We start from the raw sequence: 19,416 nt of genomic DNA on the forward strand, positions 1-19,416 counted from the left end.
AAGAAAGCAGAGTGAAAAATATTAGGTATAGAATAAGCCACTTTTAAAAATGCATATATAGTATATGTGCTGGGAAATGCCAAACTATTGAGAACTAAATGTGGTTGGTGAAAGGACAGATCATTTTTATTTCTTTTTTCTTACATGTTTAACACATTTTATATAGTAAATATATATTACAACTGTGAAGAGAAAAACAAGGTGTTTATTATTTTTTGAGTAGGTAAGAAAGTGAGTAGAATGGGAAGATGACATAGGAAGTTAAAATGAACTTTAAGGTTACTTCTCAAAATGCAAGCGGTAAGATTCTGTACAGGTGGGCCATACATTTTGTTCAAGTCTTTCAAGAGCCAAAGGCAAGAGAGAAACAGAATCAAGTACTATATCTATACTATCTGTAGTATAAGAACAATCTGTTAATCAACAACTTGAAAGTAAATATAATGGCAGATTTCACTGGGCTTTCACCTACATGTAGACTGAAAACAATATGCTGAAGGTAAATAGTTAAATACTAATTTATCAGTCCCCTTTGTACCTTTATATAAAGGGTGGCCATAAAGTCTGGAAACATAGAAAATATAATTTTTTACAGGTTTATATTAAGTAAATTATATTATATTATATATCAGTGTTACAAATTGAACGTACTTGATTATTTACTTCTTCTGGGGTATGCTAAAGGTATAGTTTTATTCAGTAAAAATCAGAGGGAGAAATCAACTAAGGCTATACATTGTGGCTACTTTTGCTGGGATTGAGGAAAATGAGTCAATGTACCATGCTCATTGTATGAACTATGCGTTATTACAAGGGATGTCATATTTAAAGTATTGTGTAATGTCATGGAACATATCATGTAATGTAATAACAGCTGACCATTTATTATGTATATTTGCCTGTGTTTCCAGATTTTATGGCCAACCTATACAGCTATTAATATTGTTATGTGTATGCCCTCTTGAAATTCCGCAGATTCACTTTTACTTTCCTAGTATATAACAAAATTCCTTAAATTTCATTTGACCCAGATTTAGTAAGACTTCGAAGAAAGGGGGTTTTGCACTTTTATGATTTTATTTTGGTTTTACACAAGTAAGTTTTGGAAGACTATGTTTCTTTGCCACTAGAAGGGTAAAATAGCTGCCTGATTTTTGGTAGTTAAAATATGTGCACACTATGCAGCAGCTACACAGTGACAAACTTCCCTCAAGTACTCATTTTGTTAGTTTAGTCATAGTGATATGTTGGATGCCATTTCCAAGAGTACACTTGCTGGGACCTTTTGAAAAATATCTTCATGAAAGATTTCACTTCCTAAAGGAGTTATTGCATGAAATTTTCAGAAACAAGCCAGTGCTCAACCTAAAGGCTTTTATAGAAAATGTTCAACCATTCAATCCTGTTCACATTAATAAGTTTTATATAATAACAATTAGTTTCTTATATTTAAGGTAAGGTTCTTGTGCTTCATCCAAATGGCTTGTTAAGAAAAAAAATGGAAATTTAACTCTGAGTATTTTCAAGAAAAAAGTAATGATCATAATGGTTGTGAGCTCTTTGTAATAAGTAATTGTCTAGCAATACTACTAAGGGACATATTCAATAATATTTAATGACTATTATTTTTGATATTATTTTAATGAATATTATTTTTCACGTTAATAAATTAATGCTATGTGTTACAGGACAGGTTTTACTGTTTGCCTTGGTGTACAGGCCTCTTGGATAAACTGTTTTAAACAACCAAAAACGGTTTAAAAACTTTTACAACTGATTTTTGCCTTGAGTATTGACTGGACTGAGAAAATGAGAAACACCTTTGTCATTATGTAGCCAAACAGGGTACACATATTTTACCTGTTAAATAATCAGTGAGCACTTTCTCCTTCTAGAGGTGAAGAAACTTTTCTTCAAACTTATATCTGAGAGACAGAATGTTGTGGCTGCCCTGTTTTTTTCCACAGGTTTCATCTGAGATATCAGAAGTCTATCTGTCTCTTTCTAAACTTACCAAGAGAATGCTTGTCTGCAGGGCAAGTAAGTTAAATGCAGAGAAGAAAAATTATCATCATTAAACAGTATTCCTATGCTATTGAATATTTGTTTCAGTTCAAAATAGGCATATGCATTGTAAGAAGTGAGCCATGAAGAATGGAGCAAATCAGCATGTGTTCAGGTGGAAGTGCTGCAGTCGTGGGCATCATTCCTTGTCACTGGGGATTCTGCATCTGCCTAGTGATGGAGCTGGACTACATAGTCCCTTCCCCCCATCAAAAGTTATGTTTAGAATTTATTAAGCCTTTTATTTTTAACATAAATGTTTTTTATTGATAAAATTTATCATGGTCAGCAACTATATATTCCTTGGTATGATTATTCACTTAATGTTTGCCTTCACATTCATGGCAACAGGGACTGTGCTGTTTTGGTCACCAATGTAACCACAGAGTCTGGCATTATAGTAGATGCTCAATATATAGTATGTTTGTTCGAGAACATATGGGAAGTCACAAAAAATGGATGGAAGGCAGAGCTAATAGAAACGGAAAAAAAAAAAAAGTAAACCATGGCCTCTTCATTTGAAATATCAAATAGCAGTTTAAATCTCTTCTATTAGGACTATTGTTGGTGCTGAGGTCATGGTACCAACAATAAATGGGCCATTTAAAGCCATTCTGGTAAAGGGAGCAATACCTGCTTGATGAAAAAATTGCCACTTTACATCGGTTCAATTAAGAAAGTAAAATGAAGTACTGTAGTATCTTCATTGTTTGTTCTGCATATAAGTTCTTAGGGTTCCAGCTGTTTCTGTGATAAAGGAAGCTTACAGTACCTTAGTCCGTTATTTAGATATCAATCCTACTTCCATCTTTTGTGACTTCCCATAAGTTCTCTAATGGACATACTATATATTGAGCATCTACTATAATGCCATGCTCTGTGGTTACAATGGTGACCAAAATAAGCAGTCTCTGTTGCTATGAATGGGAAGGTTGAGTCTTTAATAACCAACCTTTTCCTCAAAATGCAATTTCATATGAAAAACACTTTAGCCATGGGCCATATATCAACCCAAACAGTGATTGATTACAGACCTCATATTTGACACATGAAGATAGGACCTCATTCTCTCAAGTATCCTACTTCCTACCATGACTCCTCTTTTGCCATTTCCCCAGTTCCTTTCGGTGATACTATCTCCTATCTCTAAATTGGGATTACACTTTTTTTTTTTTTTTAGATGGCTGGCCTGTATGGGTATCCAAACCCTTGACCTTGGTGTTACAACATCACACACTTACCAACTGAGCTAACTGGTCAGCCCTGGGTTTACATCTTTGAAATAGACTGTACTTTTGTGAACTGTGTTACTCTTGTCTCCAGTGTTTCTAAAGGTACCCAGTACACAAATTTCAAATTTCAAAGGTTTCTGTTATTTTCATAGATGACCTTAGCTACCTTATAACTGAGATTGTGCTTTCTTATCTGTGTTGTCTCAGGGGTATTTGACAATTTGCTTTATTTCACAGGGGTTCATATGCCAGCCAACATTGTCTCATCCCCAGGATACACCACTCTTCAAAACTTTCTTTCTGCTTTGTCAATCTGTTAGGTTCTCAGAGCAGGTGATTGCAGACCTGAGTTGATTTGAATGTCCTTGGGAAGAATCTGGCCTCTAAGGTCCTTCCTGGTTCAAATACCAGGTTATAGAAATCCTTCCACTTGGAGAGTCATTCCTTTGGATTCAAGCAGTACTTCCCCAGTGTTCTTTCTGCATTTCAAATTTAGGGGGGGCAGACACATGAAGTCACCTTTGTGAGAATGTTCTCTTCAAAAGATTATCTGTGGATCAGACAAGGACCAAAGCAAGTCTGAAAGCACTTGTGACCTTGGGAGGAGGAGGAGGAATCTCTGAGATTCAGTGCCAGGGAAAGTAGAAGAGGACAAACTTTTTTTTTTTTTTTTAAATCCTTTATTGGGTTTTAGACCACGGGGTGTCTCTCACATGACAGATTTAAGATTTGGTGCTCGAGGACTCTCCTTTTGATGCTCCACCAGCCTCCACCCTCCAGTCTCCCCCAGGCCCTCCCTTCTTCTGCAGCGCCGCTCTCCTCTTCCATCCCCAACGCTCCAGAAGGGCGCCGGCAGCGCGGGCCGCCGCAGAGGACCTGCTTCCCGCCTCTCCAACGCGCAGCCCCGCGTTTTGGCTGCGCGCTTCCTACAGTCCTCCGAAGGCGAGTAAAACACAACAGTCCCGCACTCACCCTCGACTGTCACCGTCTAGCTTTTTCCCCTGTGGCTAAGGCTTTCGGTCATTTCTGCATAAATAAGAGAGCCCAGAGCCTGAGAAACCAGCCGCCGATCAGTCCCACTTGTGAAGAGCAATCTTATTCCGGCGCGTACGCTCTGTCTTGCAGTCCGATCTCGGCTGACACGCCGCGCCGCTGTCCCCTCTCCGGGGCCCGCGCGTCCTGTCACTTCGGGCCGCTAGCACCTCCCTCTCGGGCCTGGGCCTCTCCCCGCCTCCCGCCAGCAGACCTCGCCGCTCCGCCTCCGGCCCGCGTTGCCTCGGCCTCCACTGGTGCGGGCCCGCCCCAGAAGGGCGCCCATTGGCCGGGTGGGAAGTCACTCACCCGGCGCATTCCGCCGTCCGCAGGCTTGCGGGGAAACTTCCTTATTATTGTGACGCCGAAAACGGAGAAACCCCGAGCCGTACCAGAGGGGTTGTGACACTCGGAATCCCCAGCTGCGGTTCGGAGGCTGCTGAGGTGCGCGGGCTGGGGACCGGGGTTCCAGGGAAGGGGACTCCGCGGAGCTGCGGCTGCCGCGTTCCTTCCCGCTCGGCTGTCAGCGCGCGGCGCCCGGGGGTCGGCTGCAGGGCACCTCCCGCGACGACCTGGGGCCGCGGGGAGGTCGGGGCGCGGCGCCTGAGGGGCGGACGGCAGGGCTGCGCCGGGGCGCCCCTCCGGCCTCGCGTGCGCCTCCCTGGCGTTCGGGGGTTCGCCCTCTTCCCAAAGAGCCCCGCGCCGGGAAAGGCTAAAGAAGCCTTAAAAATGGGAGCGGCCCCCCACCCCGACTTGGCTGGCCGCAGCCTGGGAATAACTGCGACGCAGAAAGTCAAAAGGAGGAGCCTTCTCTTCCTCCTCCCCTGCCCCTTTTTAAATTCCGGGGCTCCGGTGACATTCTTGCGGTGAGCGGCGCAGACGCTTCCACGCGCAATGGGGGCCGGCGAGGCCTGGGCGGTGTGGAGGGGCTCGGCGGGCGCGAGGACTTGGCGCTGAGAACGCGGGGCACGGCGTCCGCGATGACAGCGCCGCCGGGGTCGCGGCGCCCGGCGCCACCCACCTCGCGGAGGCCGTGCCCGGCTCGCCTGGCCGGAGTCCGCCTCCTAGGCGGAGCCGGGGGCGAGGGTGTGTGCGGACACGTGTGTGCGCGCGTGTGTGTGTATGTGCGCGGACACGTAAGTGAGCGGACAGGCGCGGGGGACGTCAGGAGCTGGGACTGTCAGGGGCAGGTGAGACTTGAAAGCCATTTGTCAATGTGCGGGGTGGGCAAACCGGGACAAGTAGGCAGAGAAGAGCTTGTGCAGCCCGAAACAGATGAGCCTGAAGACACAGTACCTAATGCAACTGTGCGTTGATTGTGTGTATGCAGCGTGGACTCCGGGGAACAACTCTTTGAACTTTGCCGTGGGTCTGTCGCTGTTTTCTGATTACATTTCACTTCAGCTTTCAAATCAGCCACATTAGGAAGTACCTGAAATTCATAGCCATGTCTTCTAGGATTTTGCTTGCAGTCGTCATGATTCAAGAGCTCGCTTCCATTTTTGTGGGTCTTCTGGCTCTTTCTACAAATAGGAAGCTATTTTAGAACCTTTTATTTGATGATTTGATAACATCAGGTGAGCTGATTTTTGGCACTAGACTGGGGAGAAAGAAAAAGATAAATAAAACGAGGATTAACAGCCTTTTTAAATACAATGACTAGAGAGTGAAGGTATCAAGTTTTAGTAAACAGATTACTGTGAAGCTCTCTGCTTTTGTACTTTACCCGGGGGAGGAGGGAGTGACATTATAAATCAGAAAAGCAAAGCAGATGAATTACATATTCCGCATCATTGTGTGACCCCCATCGAAGCTGGGATCCTTCTGGAGAAAGTATAATGTAGGAATCCAGAAGACGGGTCAGGAACCTCTTTGGCAAAACTCCTCCTTTGGCATGAAAAAAGATCCTTCTGGAGAAAGTATAATGTAGGAATCCAGAAGACGGGTCAGGAACCTCTTTGGCAAAACTCCTCCTTTGGCATGAAAAAAGGAACACAGTTGACCAGCATCCAGCTCTACTTGTTCAGTGAGTAGTTAGGGTTCCATTTTTGAAAAAAGAAACAGAGAGTCCAAAATGTTCTAAGTGGTGTGGTTGAAGCCATTGGTTATAGCATTTCATTCTGAGGAACAAATTTAAATTTCTTAAGATTTGTATGACCAAAAATTAAAAACACTTTTTAATACATAATGAGGTAGCCCCCTATTTGAGACACTAGATAGCTTTGCTTCAGTTTCAGGAATAAAAGTAACAGTCTGCAAATTGAATGGAATTTTCTACAAATGGAATGGAATTTCTACCTTGTTCTACGTAAGAAGGTAGAAATAAAGTTATGATGAGCTTAAAATCATGCAGGACTTTTTCTTTTGAGAGACTTAAGGTGCCTTTCAGTGTCTCTTCTCGTTTTGCATGACAGAGGATGTGGTAATGAGGAGGAAAGAAAAGAGAAAGTCTTCATAACAGTTGTGGCCAAATAAGCTATAAATGTGTGTGATACATGGAAAAATAAAGGAAATAAATAAAATTGGATTATTTTCCAAAAATTTCTCTTTGTAACCTAAATGGGAGATTTTAAAAGAATTCTATTTTTACTTCTCCCTTTATCCTAATGCCAGGAATTTTATAAGGTGATATCTGTGTCTCTAGTTTAGTCTTACTGGTATTTAACTGAACTCCAGTCTTGAAATACATTGTTTGGGGAGTATTCAAACTTGGATAATTTGAAAGCATTCTCGTTTTCAGAAGTTTCCTCCTGTCTTTTTGTTTTCAGTGACATGAAAGCATTTTTCAGAGTTATGTACTAATGTTAATTATTCTTTCTTTAACTTGCAGATCTCTAAGGTGTGGTGGAACACTTCTGGCTTCTAGTCCAAATGCCAAGTGTGTGATCTGTGGTGAGTTACTTAATTTCTCTGAACCTCAGTTTTCTGATCTGGTAAATGGAGATAATATCACTCACACAACTGGTAAGAGTATTACATAAGATAATGTATGTAAAGGACTCCGTCTAGTATAGCTGCCTAGAGAGGGACCTAAACAAATCATAACGCCTTCCTTCTACCGTGAGGTAGTAAAGAGAACAAGGTGAGCCCGGAAGGTAGAGGACCTGGTTTTTGGTCTCTGCTTCAACCACTTCTTCGAGGACCAAAGTTACTTGGCCTATGAAGGCCTCAGCTGCCATTAAAATAAGGTTAGAAATGTATGTCTCTTACTTAGAGGTTGGATGAAATGGACTTTAAGGCCTCTTTAATAAGGTGATCCCTTTGATGACGTAATTCTGCCCCTTTTAGACATTTACTGCATTTAGAAATAGTACTTGTTGGTGGCAGAGGCATGTGTTTCTAAGTGAACTGGTTTTATTATAAGTCACGGTGGACTTGTAGGAAAGTCTGGTTAACTCTGTTGTGATTGCTTCACTTCCCCTCCGCCTTCTGGCTAACATAGATTCTAGTTGCCTATAAACATTGCCAGTGATTTAGCTAATATGAGCTCACCTATTACGTGCAATGTTTTCTTTAAACTTTTATTTTCAAAATTAGAGGAGTGTGGCTTAGCTTTGTTTTGTTTGAGAGATGGTATAATTTCATGTTTTAGAGCATGGACTTTGGAGTCTAGAAGAAGAGATTTGAATTCTGCCTTTGCTACTTAGTCAGTTTCCATTTCTGCTACTTATTTACATGTTCTTGGGCAAGTAATTTAACCTTGCTCACCCTTGGGGTTATCACAAACGGGAAATTAAATAATCTATGTAAAGTTTTTAGCATGGATTCAAGCAGACAGTAGGCTTGCATTAATAGTAACTATTACTTTTTCTTTGTTCAGCAACTATTTATTGAGGTCCTACTATGTAGGGACAGAGAAATGAACAAAAGAGGCTCAGTTCTTCCTTCATGGAGTTTCTGCTCCTCAATTCTAGCATGCTAGTGATATTGAGATATGCCATTTAATAACAGTTTCAATTGTAAAAGGCATTCTACTTTCAGATCTGCTGAAATGTGAGGGGAGAGTGCATTTTAGAATGGAGAATGTACATTATTATTTTTTCTTACTGCATCTATCTAACATTACCTGGAAAACAAAATTTTTAACAAATGGAGATTGTGGGAATTCTAGTTTTCTCAGATTGGGGTTCAGTTCCACTAGGCGTGTATCAAGCCTCTTCTGTGCTCCTGCACTCTGCTGAGAACCAGAGACATGAAGATGAGTCTGGTTCCTTCACAGAGAAGCTGCCAGTGTGCATGAACAGGGTGTTGGAGGAGACGCAGGAAGCAGTGATACTGCCTCAGTGGTGCTTTTTTTTTCTTTTTTTTTTAGATTGTGAAGTGTTTGTAGGCATAAAATAGTGTATACTGTATATGTTAAGAAACATAATAAAATGGCAGAAGCAGAACATCAGCCATGCTATTGACACTCCTCCCTTCGTGCTCCTTTCAGGTTGCTCCCTCCGTCCCTACTGCTTCCATAATTTTTACCCTATATTTTGTGCTTATGATTATTTTGCATTTTTTCATAGCTTCACCACCACTATGTTTTTATCCCTAAATAATATATTTGTTATACTTGTGTTTCAACTTTGTAAAAATGTATCATACTCTGAATTCTTCTGTTTTTAAGATTTAGCCACACTGGTACTTGTAGATGGAGTTCATTTATTTTTCACTGCTACACAGTATTCTATTTTACGCATGTGCCAGTTTATCCATTTTCTTACTGGTGGACATTGGGGTCGTTTTTTGTTTTTTCTATTTCAAATGATGATGAAATGAACATTCTTGTACATGTATCATAGTATATACGTTCATGAGTTTCTCCCTGTGTTGTATAGTAGGATAGCCACTAGCGATATGTGCTTACTTACATTAAAATTAAAATTAATTAAAATTAATATTAAAATTTCAGCTTTTCAGTTTTAATAGCCACATTTTAAGTGCTTAATAGCCACATATGGCTACTGGCTACCATAATGATCCGTGCAGATATGTAGCATTTCCATCATTGCCAAAAGTTCTGTTTCCAGCCTTCACTCATTTTTGTATCTCCAGTTCTCAGCACAGTGCAGGAGCACTGTAGGTGCTTAATAAGTTGGACAGTGCTGGTCATATGCCCAGGAAAGAAATTACTATGCTGTGAGGTATTCACATCTTCTCCTTCACTAGATAATGCCAACTTGTTTTCCCAAGTGGTTATGCCAGTTTATATTCCCACCAGTTATGACTGTCCTGTACCCTTGATTTGGTATTGTCAGACTTTTCAATTCTTGCCAGTCTGGTTGAGTGTCTTTTGAAGGCAGCCCAGGGCTTACACAGACAGCGGAGAGATTGTTCTAGCTTCACAAAGCCCAACACCAGGTAGTGAAGAAGGCCCGACCTGTAAAGGGATAATCAGGTGAGAGGTAGGAATGTTTTGTGTGTGGGCTGAAAGGCCAAAATCCAGCTAAAGTTGAGGAGAGAAAGAAAACAGCAAGGAGTGGATTCACATCGTGGAAAACTTCCCTTTGCCTACTGTGCCATTTCTGCCTATAGTAGTAAAAATTTTGACAATAAAGCATGTTATTAGAATGAATGTTCTTTGTTACCGGAGTTAATACTATATTTGAGTTTTGGCTCCAAATTTATTTAAAGCTTGGATTTGCGGAGTACCTGCAAACCACTGAAGGCTTGGACATTGCCTTTTTTTGCTGTTGAGAAAGATCCCTCCACACATATACACCATTCAGGTGATTGCTTCTAACTTTATTTTAAAGGAAGCTTATCCCTATTTTAAGTGAGTTTAGAACTCCTGCCTGAGAGTTATTTAGGTTTCAGTGACTTTCAAAGGAGTAAGAGTTGCTGTGTACATAGTCTGATTATAAGACAATTATGAATTGAAGGTTGTCTTTTAGCACTCAACTCACTAGGACTGGTTAAAAGAGATTTATCTACACCCGTGCCCTCTCCAGAATTCAAAAGGCAAGATACACAAAGTTTTTCTCCTAGAAACCTCAAATCTCCTTTATGAAAGTTATGGCACATGGTGGTAATGCTGCTTTGCTGTAGTGTAGATATGGCAGAACATAGTTAATGCTAATCACAGTGAGGAAGAAAGTCACACCCCCAGCCTCTTTGGGGAACTATCCATTCTGCTGAGGTCTCAAAGAAGAACACTAGGAATAGGAATAATAGTGACTACAGCAGCTGACATTTATTGGTCATTTACTACTGCATGACAGGCACCATGCTAAGTACTTTTTACATATAATTTTATCATTAACTCTCACAACGCCCCGTTACTCCCCATTTTAGAGACCAGAAACAGGCTCAGCGTGGTTAAACATCTCCCCCTGGGTTTCACAGATAGCATGTGGTTGTGGTTAATTCAGAGCTTGAACTGTAGTCCTTTTGACCCTTAAGCCCTGCTAAGATTATCCTGAATCTTTTACCAAGAATAGATGAGGAGAAGGACTAAGGAAAGTACCAGGTATGACATCTAGGGAAAGTTGCCCTTTGAAAGTCGTCCTTCCTTTTGTTTTCTGATGGGGTTATAGGAGGCAGGAAATGGAGGAGCTGGAACTGAGGTGGTGTGGGACAGTCAAGGTGGCTGGTATAGGTGCTGAGAGGAGTGTAGTCCTGTATTCTGCAGCAAATTTCATCATTGTGTGTTTTGACGAGAAATAAAAGATTCTACTTCCCTAGCAGCAAGGGAGAGACTGTGAGTGAGGAAAAATGGGTGGGAGGGCCCGGGAGATCAAAATGCCCAGTGCTGCAGACTGTTGCTGAAGCTAGGCCTTAAATTCACGGACACCAACAGCTACCAGATTTGGAGCTTCTACTAAAGTGTACTTTTAAGTGAGAGCTGTATCAATGGCTGGCTTCTCTTCAATGCACTGAACTTCTCTCCTGAAAGCTAGATGATGTTAGTGCCTCCTGCTGTAGATTTGGTTGAGCATTATGATGACCTAGACCATATTTCCAGGTAGCGTTGATAATCCATTCATAGGGGTACATCTCATTTGTAGTTGCTGTTTAATTTTCTTGGTAAGCAGTTTTTATTTGACTGCTCAAAGATGCCATTACTTTAACTCAGGTCGGAAGGATTATTTGAAGTTTTCTTGAACAATAGTCTTTTTTATTATCTTTTTTCATAAATTGTTTCTACTAGTCAATCGGAGATGAGGCCATACTTCAGGCTGTTTACCCAGGATTGTACTTGGCCAAAGCACCCTGAGATCAGCTGACTCTTAAGGACTGACTCATGCTAAACAAACTTCCAAAAAGCTGTTAGACTCAGGATGCCAAATTAATAATGAGAAGTAGAAATACCAAGAAAGCTGGGATGCTTTGGTCAGCTGGTCACAGTGTTCTATCCCTGTAGTAGGATCTTCCCTGGAAACCAAGTTATTTAAGGTTGCTTGCTAATCATGGAATCTAAGCAGAGCAAGTGGCTGGGTGAATTTAATGACTAGTTTTATAGAGTGTGATTCACCCACCTCCACTATTGGGAAATAATTACATAGCAGATCAGATAGGTGGACTGATCAAGGTACGTGTTCTCTCTGGAGAGTGCTGGAAACACATTGGGAAGTCTGACCTGTTGGCTGTTAATTTTCTAGGCTCCTTACTGTATAGCATAGCTGTCAAGAGCACAGAGTCTAGGTTTATTTATTTATTTATTTATTTATATTTTTTATTTTATTATATTATTTATTTATTTATTTTTAATTAATTCATTTATTACAAGTATTCGTGAGATACAAAGCTGATTGTTCCCCCTCCTGTCCATGATGTGGGGGCCAGATTCATACTGGGGGCATATCCTCTACCAGAAATTACTTTTGTACCCTTTGTCCCCTCCCAATTATCCCTCAACCTCCCTCCCCTTCCCCGTCTCCCCTCAGCTCCAATTTGTAGCCCTAGGAATGTTTCCTCCCTCTGTTGGATCATGGCACTACTGTGGTCTTTCTTTCTTGCCTTCCTGGTTTAAATCCTAGCTCTGCCACTACCTGGTTGTGTGATTTAGTCAAGTTGCTTCAACATTCTCTGTCTGCTTTCCTTTTCTTTATCCTTTTTTTGTTTGTTTGTTTCACTTTCTTCATCTGTGAATTAGAGATGATAATAGCAGTAGTACCTATTCATAGAAGACTAAATGGGTTCATATCTGTGAAGCAAATAGAAAAGTGCCAGACCCAGAGTAAGCTCAAATTAAGTCTTACCTGCTATTATGATTAATAATGTAATTATTAATATTATCAGTCAGGAGTTTTTTTATTGCAAGGAAATCCAATTCAAACAAGCTTAAACAAACAAAGAAGGGACTTATTAGACTGTATATATAATTGATTTCTATTATTTGCAGTAGTTATGTTCTATAAAGTCATTGTGAACACCAGATTAGTGAATACAGAGCCACTGCTTCTGGGGAAATACAGGGTTAGTTTCCAGCAAGCCTCTGGTCACATTTTTGTCAACCAATCGAAACAGAACATTATTTTATGTGTGTTTGTGTCTAGACACTTTATTTAGTATATATTTCTTACAAATAATTATATGCAACATTTCTTTGTAATAAAACACTAGTTGAGAAAGGTTTAACATTTTCATGACCCTGGGTAATGTGACAGTAAGTTTTTTTGGCTTTCAGCCTCACACGAATACTGTCTACTGTGCTTTTTGATTTTTATTGGTCGTCATCTCATGAATCCACAGATTTAACTGCTTTTTTTACCTTTTCTATAGCATGTATAGATGTTACTTTAGCACTTCCTGGGATGGCCTCACAGACTGGCAGATTTACTTTTTTTTTTTTTTTTTTTGATATATCCTGTTGTTGGTTCATTAACACTGGACTCACAGCCAACACTATAATTTATGCATGAGGGAAATGTATCTAACACACATATTTTCTCTGTAAGGCACATCACAGCCTTCTTGCACCTAGGAACTCTAGACAGCACTTTAGCTCTCTGCTTGGGGGCTATTTTAAATAGCAAAATCACCAAAAAAAGGGGGGGGCACAAAAAATGCAGCCTTAAGTAGACTGCAAAAAGGACACTTGTGTACAGTCTGAGAGTTGAGAAAAGAAGGCAGGTGTCATCTGTTCTAGGTTCTACAGGTCAAAGTATCAGGATTTCAAGGCAAGACTGCAGACATCAAAGGTGTCTTACTGAATCTTTTGCAGTGTTTTATGTTCCAGTGAAAAAAGGATGGATTCTAATGGAAATGATGAAGTCTTACTTTGAATTATGAGACAGAACACATCAAGGCTGAATATATCAACCAATCTACAAGAGAGAATTTTCATTGATTTCTAAGAATCTAAAGGTATGAAGGAGATAGCTAGTTGGCTATTCTGTGCAAGCTGAGCTTTTAAAATGACAAACTTCTTCCAGTGTAAAACCATGCCCAAATGGCTACCAATTAAAGATTGTAACACAGATGAAGTTAATTCTTTCATCTTTTCTTGACAGCAATTACAGTACTTTGTCCTTAATTCAATGACATTAATTTGTATGTACAACTTAATTTTACTGCCTTATGGTAATCCTGACTTACTCTTTGAACTCTTGAGGCTTTCCGGAAGGACATCAAAAAGCCCAAAATAAAACATAAAACTGAATTTCAATTTGCTGTCTTAACCAAGAAGTTCTGCTTCTTCCCCAAATTTTTATTCCTTGTCTAGACTCTAGGCGAAAAAAGTATTAAGCTTAAATGTTATTCTTTGAGTTGATTGTGAAAATTGGGGGGATGGGAAGAAGATAAAATATAAAACAAGTGGGGCTGGGTGGTGGTGGTAGTGGTGGGGGTGGTGTAAGGATGTGCTGTGCCTTTAAATAGACCAGCAATATCACATAATCTGTTCATAAACTAATTTCCCCAGCTTGCTTGATTGCTGATATCCACTTATTTCTTTCTTCATTTTTTTTTTTTTTTTTTGTCTTTTTCGTGACCAGTACTCAGCCAGTGAGTGCACCGGCCATTCCTATATAGGATCCGAACCCGCGCCGGGAGCGACGCTGCGCTCCCAGCACCACACTCTCCCGAGTGCGCCACGGGCTCGGCCCTCTTTCTTCATTTTTAATGTTTCTTGAGTTTGTCTTATTTCTCCTACCAGTAACTATATAAGCACTGTCATAGTCCTTATACCTTTGAGGTCTGCAATCTTGCCTTGAAATCCTGATACTTTGGCCTGTAGAACCTAGAACAGTAATTCTCAATGGGGGGAGAATAGCAGCTTTAAGAAATATAGTTTAAAAAGATATTCAATATTATAATTAAAACTTATATTTGGAAACCAAAATGTAATCTGAATGTCCTTAAGACCAATCATCTGCACTATTTCCTTTAGCATCCAAATAAAGTGATTCAAGCCCAAGACCATCCTGATTAGAGGTTTAGTGTCCTCCCCAAATTTCTAAGAATTCCTGAGGGGAAGAAGGATATTTACATTCTCCTATCAAGGCTCACCCAGAGTTCTTGCTCTCTGCCCTATCTTTAGTTTTCATGACAGGCTTCTTGAGCTTTTTTCCCAGATTCTTTTGATTTTATCTGTGCTTGGCAAAGTACAATTATTGTAAGGGTGTTGTGTCTTAACTTTGACAGGTTTGGGATTCTGACAAGGAATTACGGAACAGGCAACAACTTCAGACTGAGTGTTAGACATCACTGTTCTCAATTCATCTGCTGTTCTCTGCCACAGAGAATCTGCTACTTACTGGTCATGTTCCAAACTTACAGCTATGTTATAGGCTTCAATTGCTCCCTTTTAATTTGGTATCTTAAATAGAGATTCTACTTTTTAATAAGAAATGCTTGGGATTTTCCCCATCTCCCATTTTTCTCTAAATCCTGGGCATTTCTTTCAGAACCAAAGGGGCCCATTAGATGTTTTCATGAACAGAATGACCACCTACTTAAGATTTCCAACTTTAGCAATAGAAACAGTCAGCAGAACTTTTGAAGTTATAGTATTTTTTGTTTCTGATCAAAGCACTAGACAAGGTTTCCGTTCCTCTTAAGTCTTTATAAGCAGAAAGGGAAAATTGATGCCATTACCTTCTCCTCCCCTTTATCCACAGTAAACTCTAGGGGTCGTTCCCTCCTCCATTCTGTTCTAGGAAAAATGCTTTTATTAAGCATTTTGTCCCTATTATTTTTGTAATGACAATTTCAGTAATTAAACTCAGTAAAGTCTTATTGGCTGATGTGGACTCACAGAGACAGTGGACATATAGCAACAGAAAGGAGATTTAAAAACAATTTAAAAAAATTTCTATTGAGATATAATTCACATACCATAAAGTTCATCCATTTAAAGTATAAAATTTAGGGGCTGGCCTGTTAGCTCAGCTGGTTAGAGCTCAGTCTTATACCCTGAGGTCATGTATTCAGATTCCTATAATGGCCAGCCACCAAAAAAAAAAAAAAAAAAAAATCTCATAAAGCATGATATTCAGGGGTTTTTAATATATTCACCAAGTGGTACAGCCTTCACTACAATCTAAATTTACAGCATTTTCACTACCCCCTGGAAGAAACCAGTACGTATAGTCACTCTCCGTTTCCCCTCTTTCTCTCCAGCCCTAGCCAATGCTAGTCTACTTTCTGTCTCTATAGAATTGCCTATTCTGGACATTTCATTTAACTGGAATCATACAATATGTTGTCTTTTGTGACTGACTTCTTTCACTTAGTGGAAAGTTTTCATGATACATCTATGTCGTGGCCAAATAATATTCTGTTGTATGGATATACCACATTTTGTTTATCCTTTCATCAGCTGATGGACATTTGTTTTATTTTCACATTTTGATATCAATAATGCTGCTATGAACATTCATGTCCAAGTTGTGCGGATGTGTTATTACAATTCTCTTGGGTATATACCTAGGAGTGAAATTGCTGGATCATATGATAACTCTACGTTTAGCCTATTGAGGAACTGCCAGACTGTTTTCCATAGCTGCACCATTTTACATTCCCATCAGCAAAGTATGAGGGCTCCAGTTTTTCCACATTATCACCAACAGTTGTTATTATGTGGCTGTCCTAGTGGATGTGAACTGGTAGAGAGAGATGAGATTTTGTTTTTGTATGAAAGAGAAGCGTGAATTTTTAAAAGGTAGTAAAACTTGAGGCTAGTGTCAGCAGTAATCAATCAGCCAAAAGTCGACTGAGTACCTGTTAAATAGAAGAGGTCTATGTTATACTGTGGTGTCTGTGCTGGAGGAGTTAAAATCCGGCCAGGAAGTTAAGTTATGAAGACATAAAGAGAACGCTGCCAGTTGAGGCAATATAGTAAACACGTCAGAGGGATGCAGGCTGTTGCTGGAATGGTCCCAGAGGCTCTCAGGTAAGAAGTGAAGCTTGATCTGGAAAAATGGGTAAGAGGGAATGGCAGAGAAGATAACATTTTTTTCCTATTTCTCATTTTCAATTCAAGTGGTGAAATACTACTAATCAAGCTAACAACAGGGTACCTAAAGGAGTTAATTGGTTCAAATTTTTTTAAAAAGTAAGCAGAAAAAAAGGAAAGGTGCCTTGAGAAACGATAAGGTGAAGTCATGAGAGTAATTTCAAAACTGTTGCTCTCTTAATGGGTTGCAAAGATTGTTTCAGCCAGTCTTCTTATACTCAGGGTTCCTCATCAGTGACTTGAAAACCACATTGTCTGTGTTCACTCATTCATTTAAACAAAAGAACTTGTTTAAAAATTCTTTTAACGCATACTAAAACACAGAATAGCAACATTATAACTTATACCTACTTTCAACAATATTAATGTTTTATTTTGAGATGCAGGATATCTAAAGAATTTTAATGGGAGGGTTATTTTTAGAATTGGCCACATTAATTACTTAAATTGATTTTCTCTGACCTATTTATTTTATTAATTTTTATTTTTTTAACAAAACTCTCTTTTAGGCATGAGTCCCTGAAGGATAAGGACAATGTTATGTTGGGGATATTGGTCTCTGGGCCAGCCTGGTATCAGCACCAACCTGCAAGGAATTGTGGCTGAACCCCAGGTGTGTGGATTCATATCTGACAGAAGCGTCAAGGAAGTGGCCTGTGGAGGAAACCATTCTGTGTTCCTGCTGGAGGATGGGGAAGTTTACACGTGTGGTTTGAACACCAAGGGGCAGCTGGGCCATGAGAGGGAAGGAAACAAGCCAGGTGAGTGTACCTGGTCTGCCTTGATTATCAATGCAGAGGGTTGGTTGGCGCTTTCCTCTCCAAGTGTTTAACTTTCAGGGAGGCTCTTTTGAATGGTGCAGGATTCCCTACTGTTTGAAACCTTCGTGTCTAATTCAAGCCTTTTGATGGAAAAAGACTTTTTCATCTTATTAGATAATACTTGTAACATCAGTTACCAGGGGAGGGGATGTGACTAGTTAGTTCAGAGTTAGAGAAATAGATTTTCCCCAGTAATTGAATGTTAAGACATTATGACAGTTTTGTGAATCAGTAATCCTCATACAGTCTCAGAAGTTTTTTTCCCTAACTGTCTTGATTCATTTGTTTCTGTGACCTGCTTTTGTTAAGCATTTTGTGCTAAGCACTGGGCTTGGTGTTGTGAGTAGAAAGATGAGTGAGATACAGTGATGATGTGGTTCCAGCAATCTCCCATGGCAAGTGCTGTCATGGAAGTGTGTGTGAGGTAAGCTGAGAACATGCTGGGGGGCAGGGTGCAGAGGGGACGGGATATTTGTTCTGCCTTTGGGGGTTGAGTAGGAGGGAGGAATAGAACTTCAGCAAGTGTGTGTGCGCATGTATGAATGTGGCAGGAACACCAAGCTTACTGCACACCTGAGTGTACCCAGTGGTGTGGATGTGAAGGTACCATACTAGGTCAGGGCCTATGGAATAGTGTGGTGAGGCTGAGAACAGTGGGAGGGGTAAGCGGCAAAGTAGGGGGCTAATTAGTTTCTTCAATTTTAGTGCTTTTCATTTATTTGTAACAGGTGCTGTGCATATTTAAAGTTGTTGGTTTGAGTTATTTTCCTCCTACTTTTAAAGAATATAAGTTTGACTTTCAGCAAATGTGTACATGGATTTATGAGGTACTCTCAGTAGTGAAGTTTGAATGAGTCTCCTTTTGGTGATGGGTAATGTCTTGAATTGTGAACATGTATTTGTCACACTAGCATGGACGTGTGCTATTTTCATTGTATTTGCTGCTCTTTTCATTCAATTCAGATAAAACCTAGACACTGAAGTTCTTTAAAGGACCGCCTTGCTGTTTTTTCTACATGATTTTGCTCTTTTGAGTTCATTTAGGCAAGTAAATAAGTAAATTTGGCATCAGGATGAGATAACTTTCTTGTGACAACGTCTCCCTCTTCTCTCATGTTTATTTCCTCCCATAGTAAGTGGCTGTGCTCCACAGTTCCCTGTCCAAATGTCAGTATAAATTTATAGTCATTAATTTTTATGTTGACCATTGGAAAAAGGGCTGCAGGGCTGGTGTTAAGCAAAATTATGAAGTATGTGAAGTGTGCCTCAGAGGCTCCCACTTCTATATTCTTTGCCCCCACGTCTCTCACTGGAGCCCTCCCTGAGACAGCCTCCCAGGTCTGCTCACCTGGGAGCAGTATTCAGTGTTCTAGCCAGAGGTTTCCTCACCTGTGGGCCCTGAACTTTTGAGATTTCAAAGAAAGGGTTTGTAGAATCTATAGACCAACACTCTGCATCTGGTACAATGCATCTGATATTACAGGTTTTCAATGATCCTGTTGTTTATCAAAATAAAAATTCAGTTAAAAATGCCACTAATTCTATAAATTAGTAAATCCCATTCATTATATGTTTTACCAATTAATATAATATAAAAGTGTAATATACAGCTACCATGCGGTAGGTGGGAGGAAGATTTTTGAATTTTTACAAATGGTCTTCATATTGGAAGAAATTAAAAACCAAGGTCTCTCCTCATGTTAAAACTCACCGTGTCTCACATTAAGCTCATAAATGTGCTCTCAGTTTCCATAGGTTGGAGCCAGTGTCTGACAACTAATGCCTATAGAGGGATTAATGGCAGGTCACAGCCCAGCAGCGTGCTCTTTCCTGCGGGAATGTCTACTACATTTAGCCAAGACTTACAACACTTGAGACCCAC

The 19,416-nt window shown here is 40.2% G+C and overlaps 1 protein-coding gene across 6 annotated transcripts in view; it reads left to right on the top strand.

Annotated features, from left to right (window-relative positions):
• The first annotated feature begins 4,613 nt into the window (after window positions 1–4,613).
• The window catches only part of HERC3 (HECT and RLD domain containing E3 ubiquitin protein ligase 3), a 117,271-nt gene continuing 102,468 nt past the window's right edge, over window positions 4,614–19,416 (top strand). For 3 of the 6 annotated variants that reach the window (XR_010024426.1, XM_063107394.1, XM_063107395.1), the window contains exons 1-3: window positions 4,614–4,772; window positions 7,159–7,220; window positions 17,223–17,474. Coding sequence is in view for 5 of the 6 variants with exons in the window: in XM_063107394.1 (XP_062963464.1) it covers window positions 17,249–17,474 (226 nt within the window). In the remaining variant the exon portion in view is untranslated. Of the gene's footprint in view, window positions 4,773–5,457; window positions 5,519–7,158; window positions 7,221–17,222; window positions 17,475–19,416 lie in introns of those variants that run through there. The other 3 variants (XM_063107391.1, XM_063107393.1, XM_063107392.1) reach the window with 2 other exon arrangements.

The sequence above is a fragment of the Cynocephalus volans genome, chromosome 9 (genome assembly GCF_027409185.1).
Source record: "Cynocephalus volans isolate mCynVol1 chromosome 9, mCynVol1.pri, whole genome shotgun sequence".
NCBI lineage: Eukaryota > Metazoa > Chordata > Mammalia > Dermoptera > Cynocephalidae > Cynocephalus > Cynocephalus volans.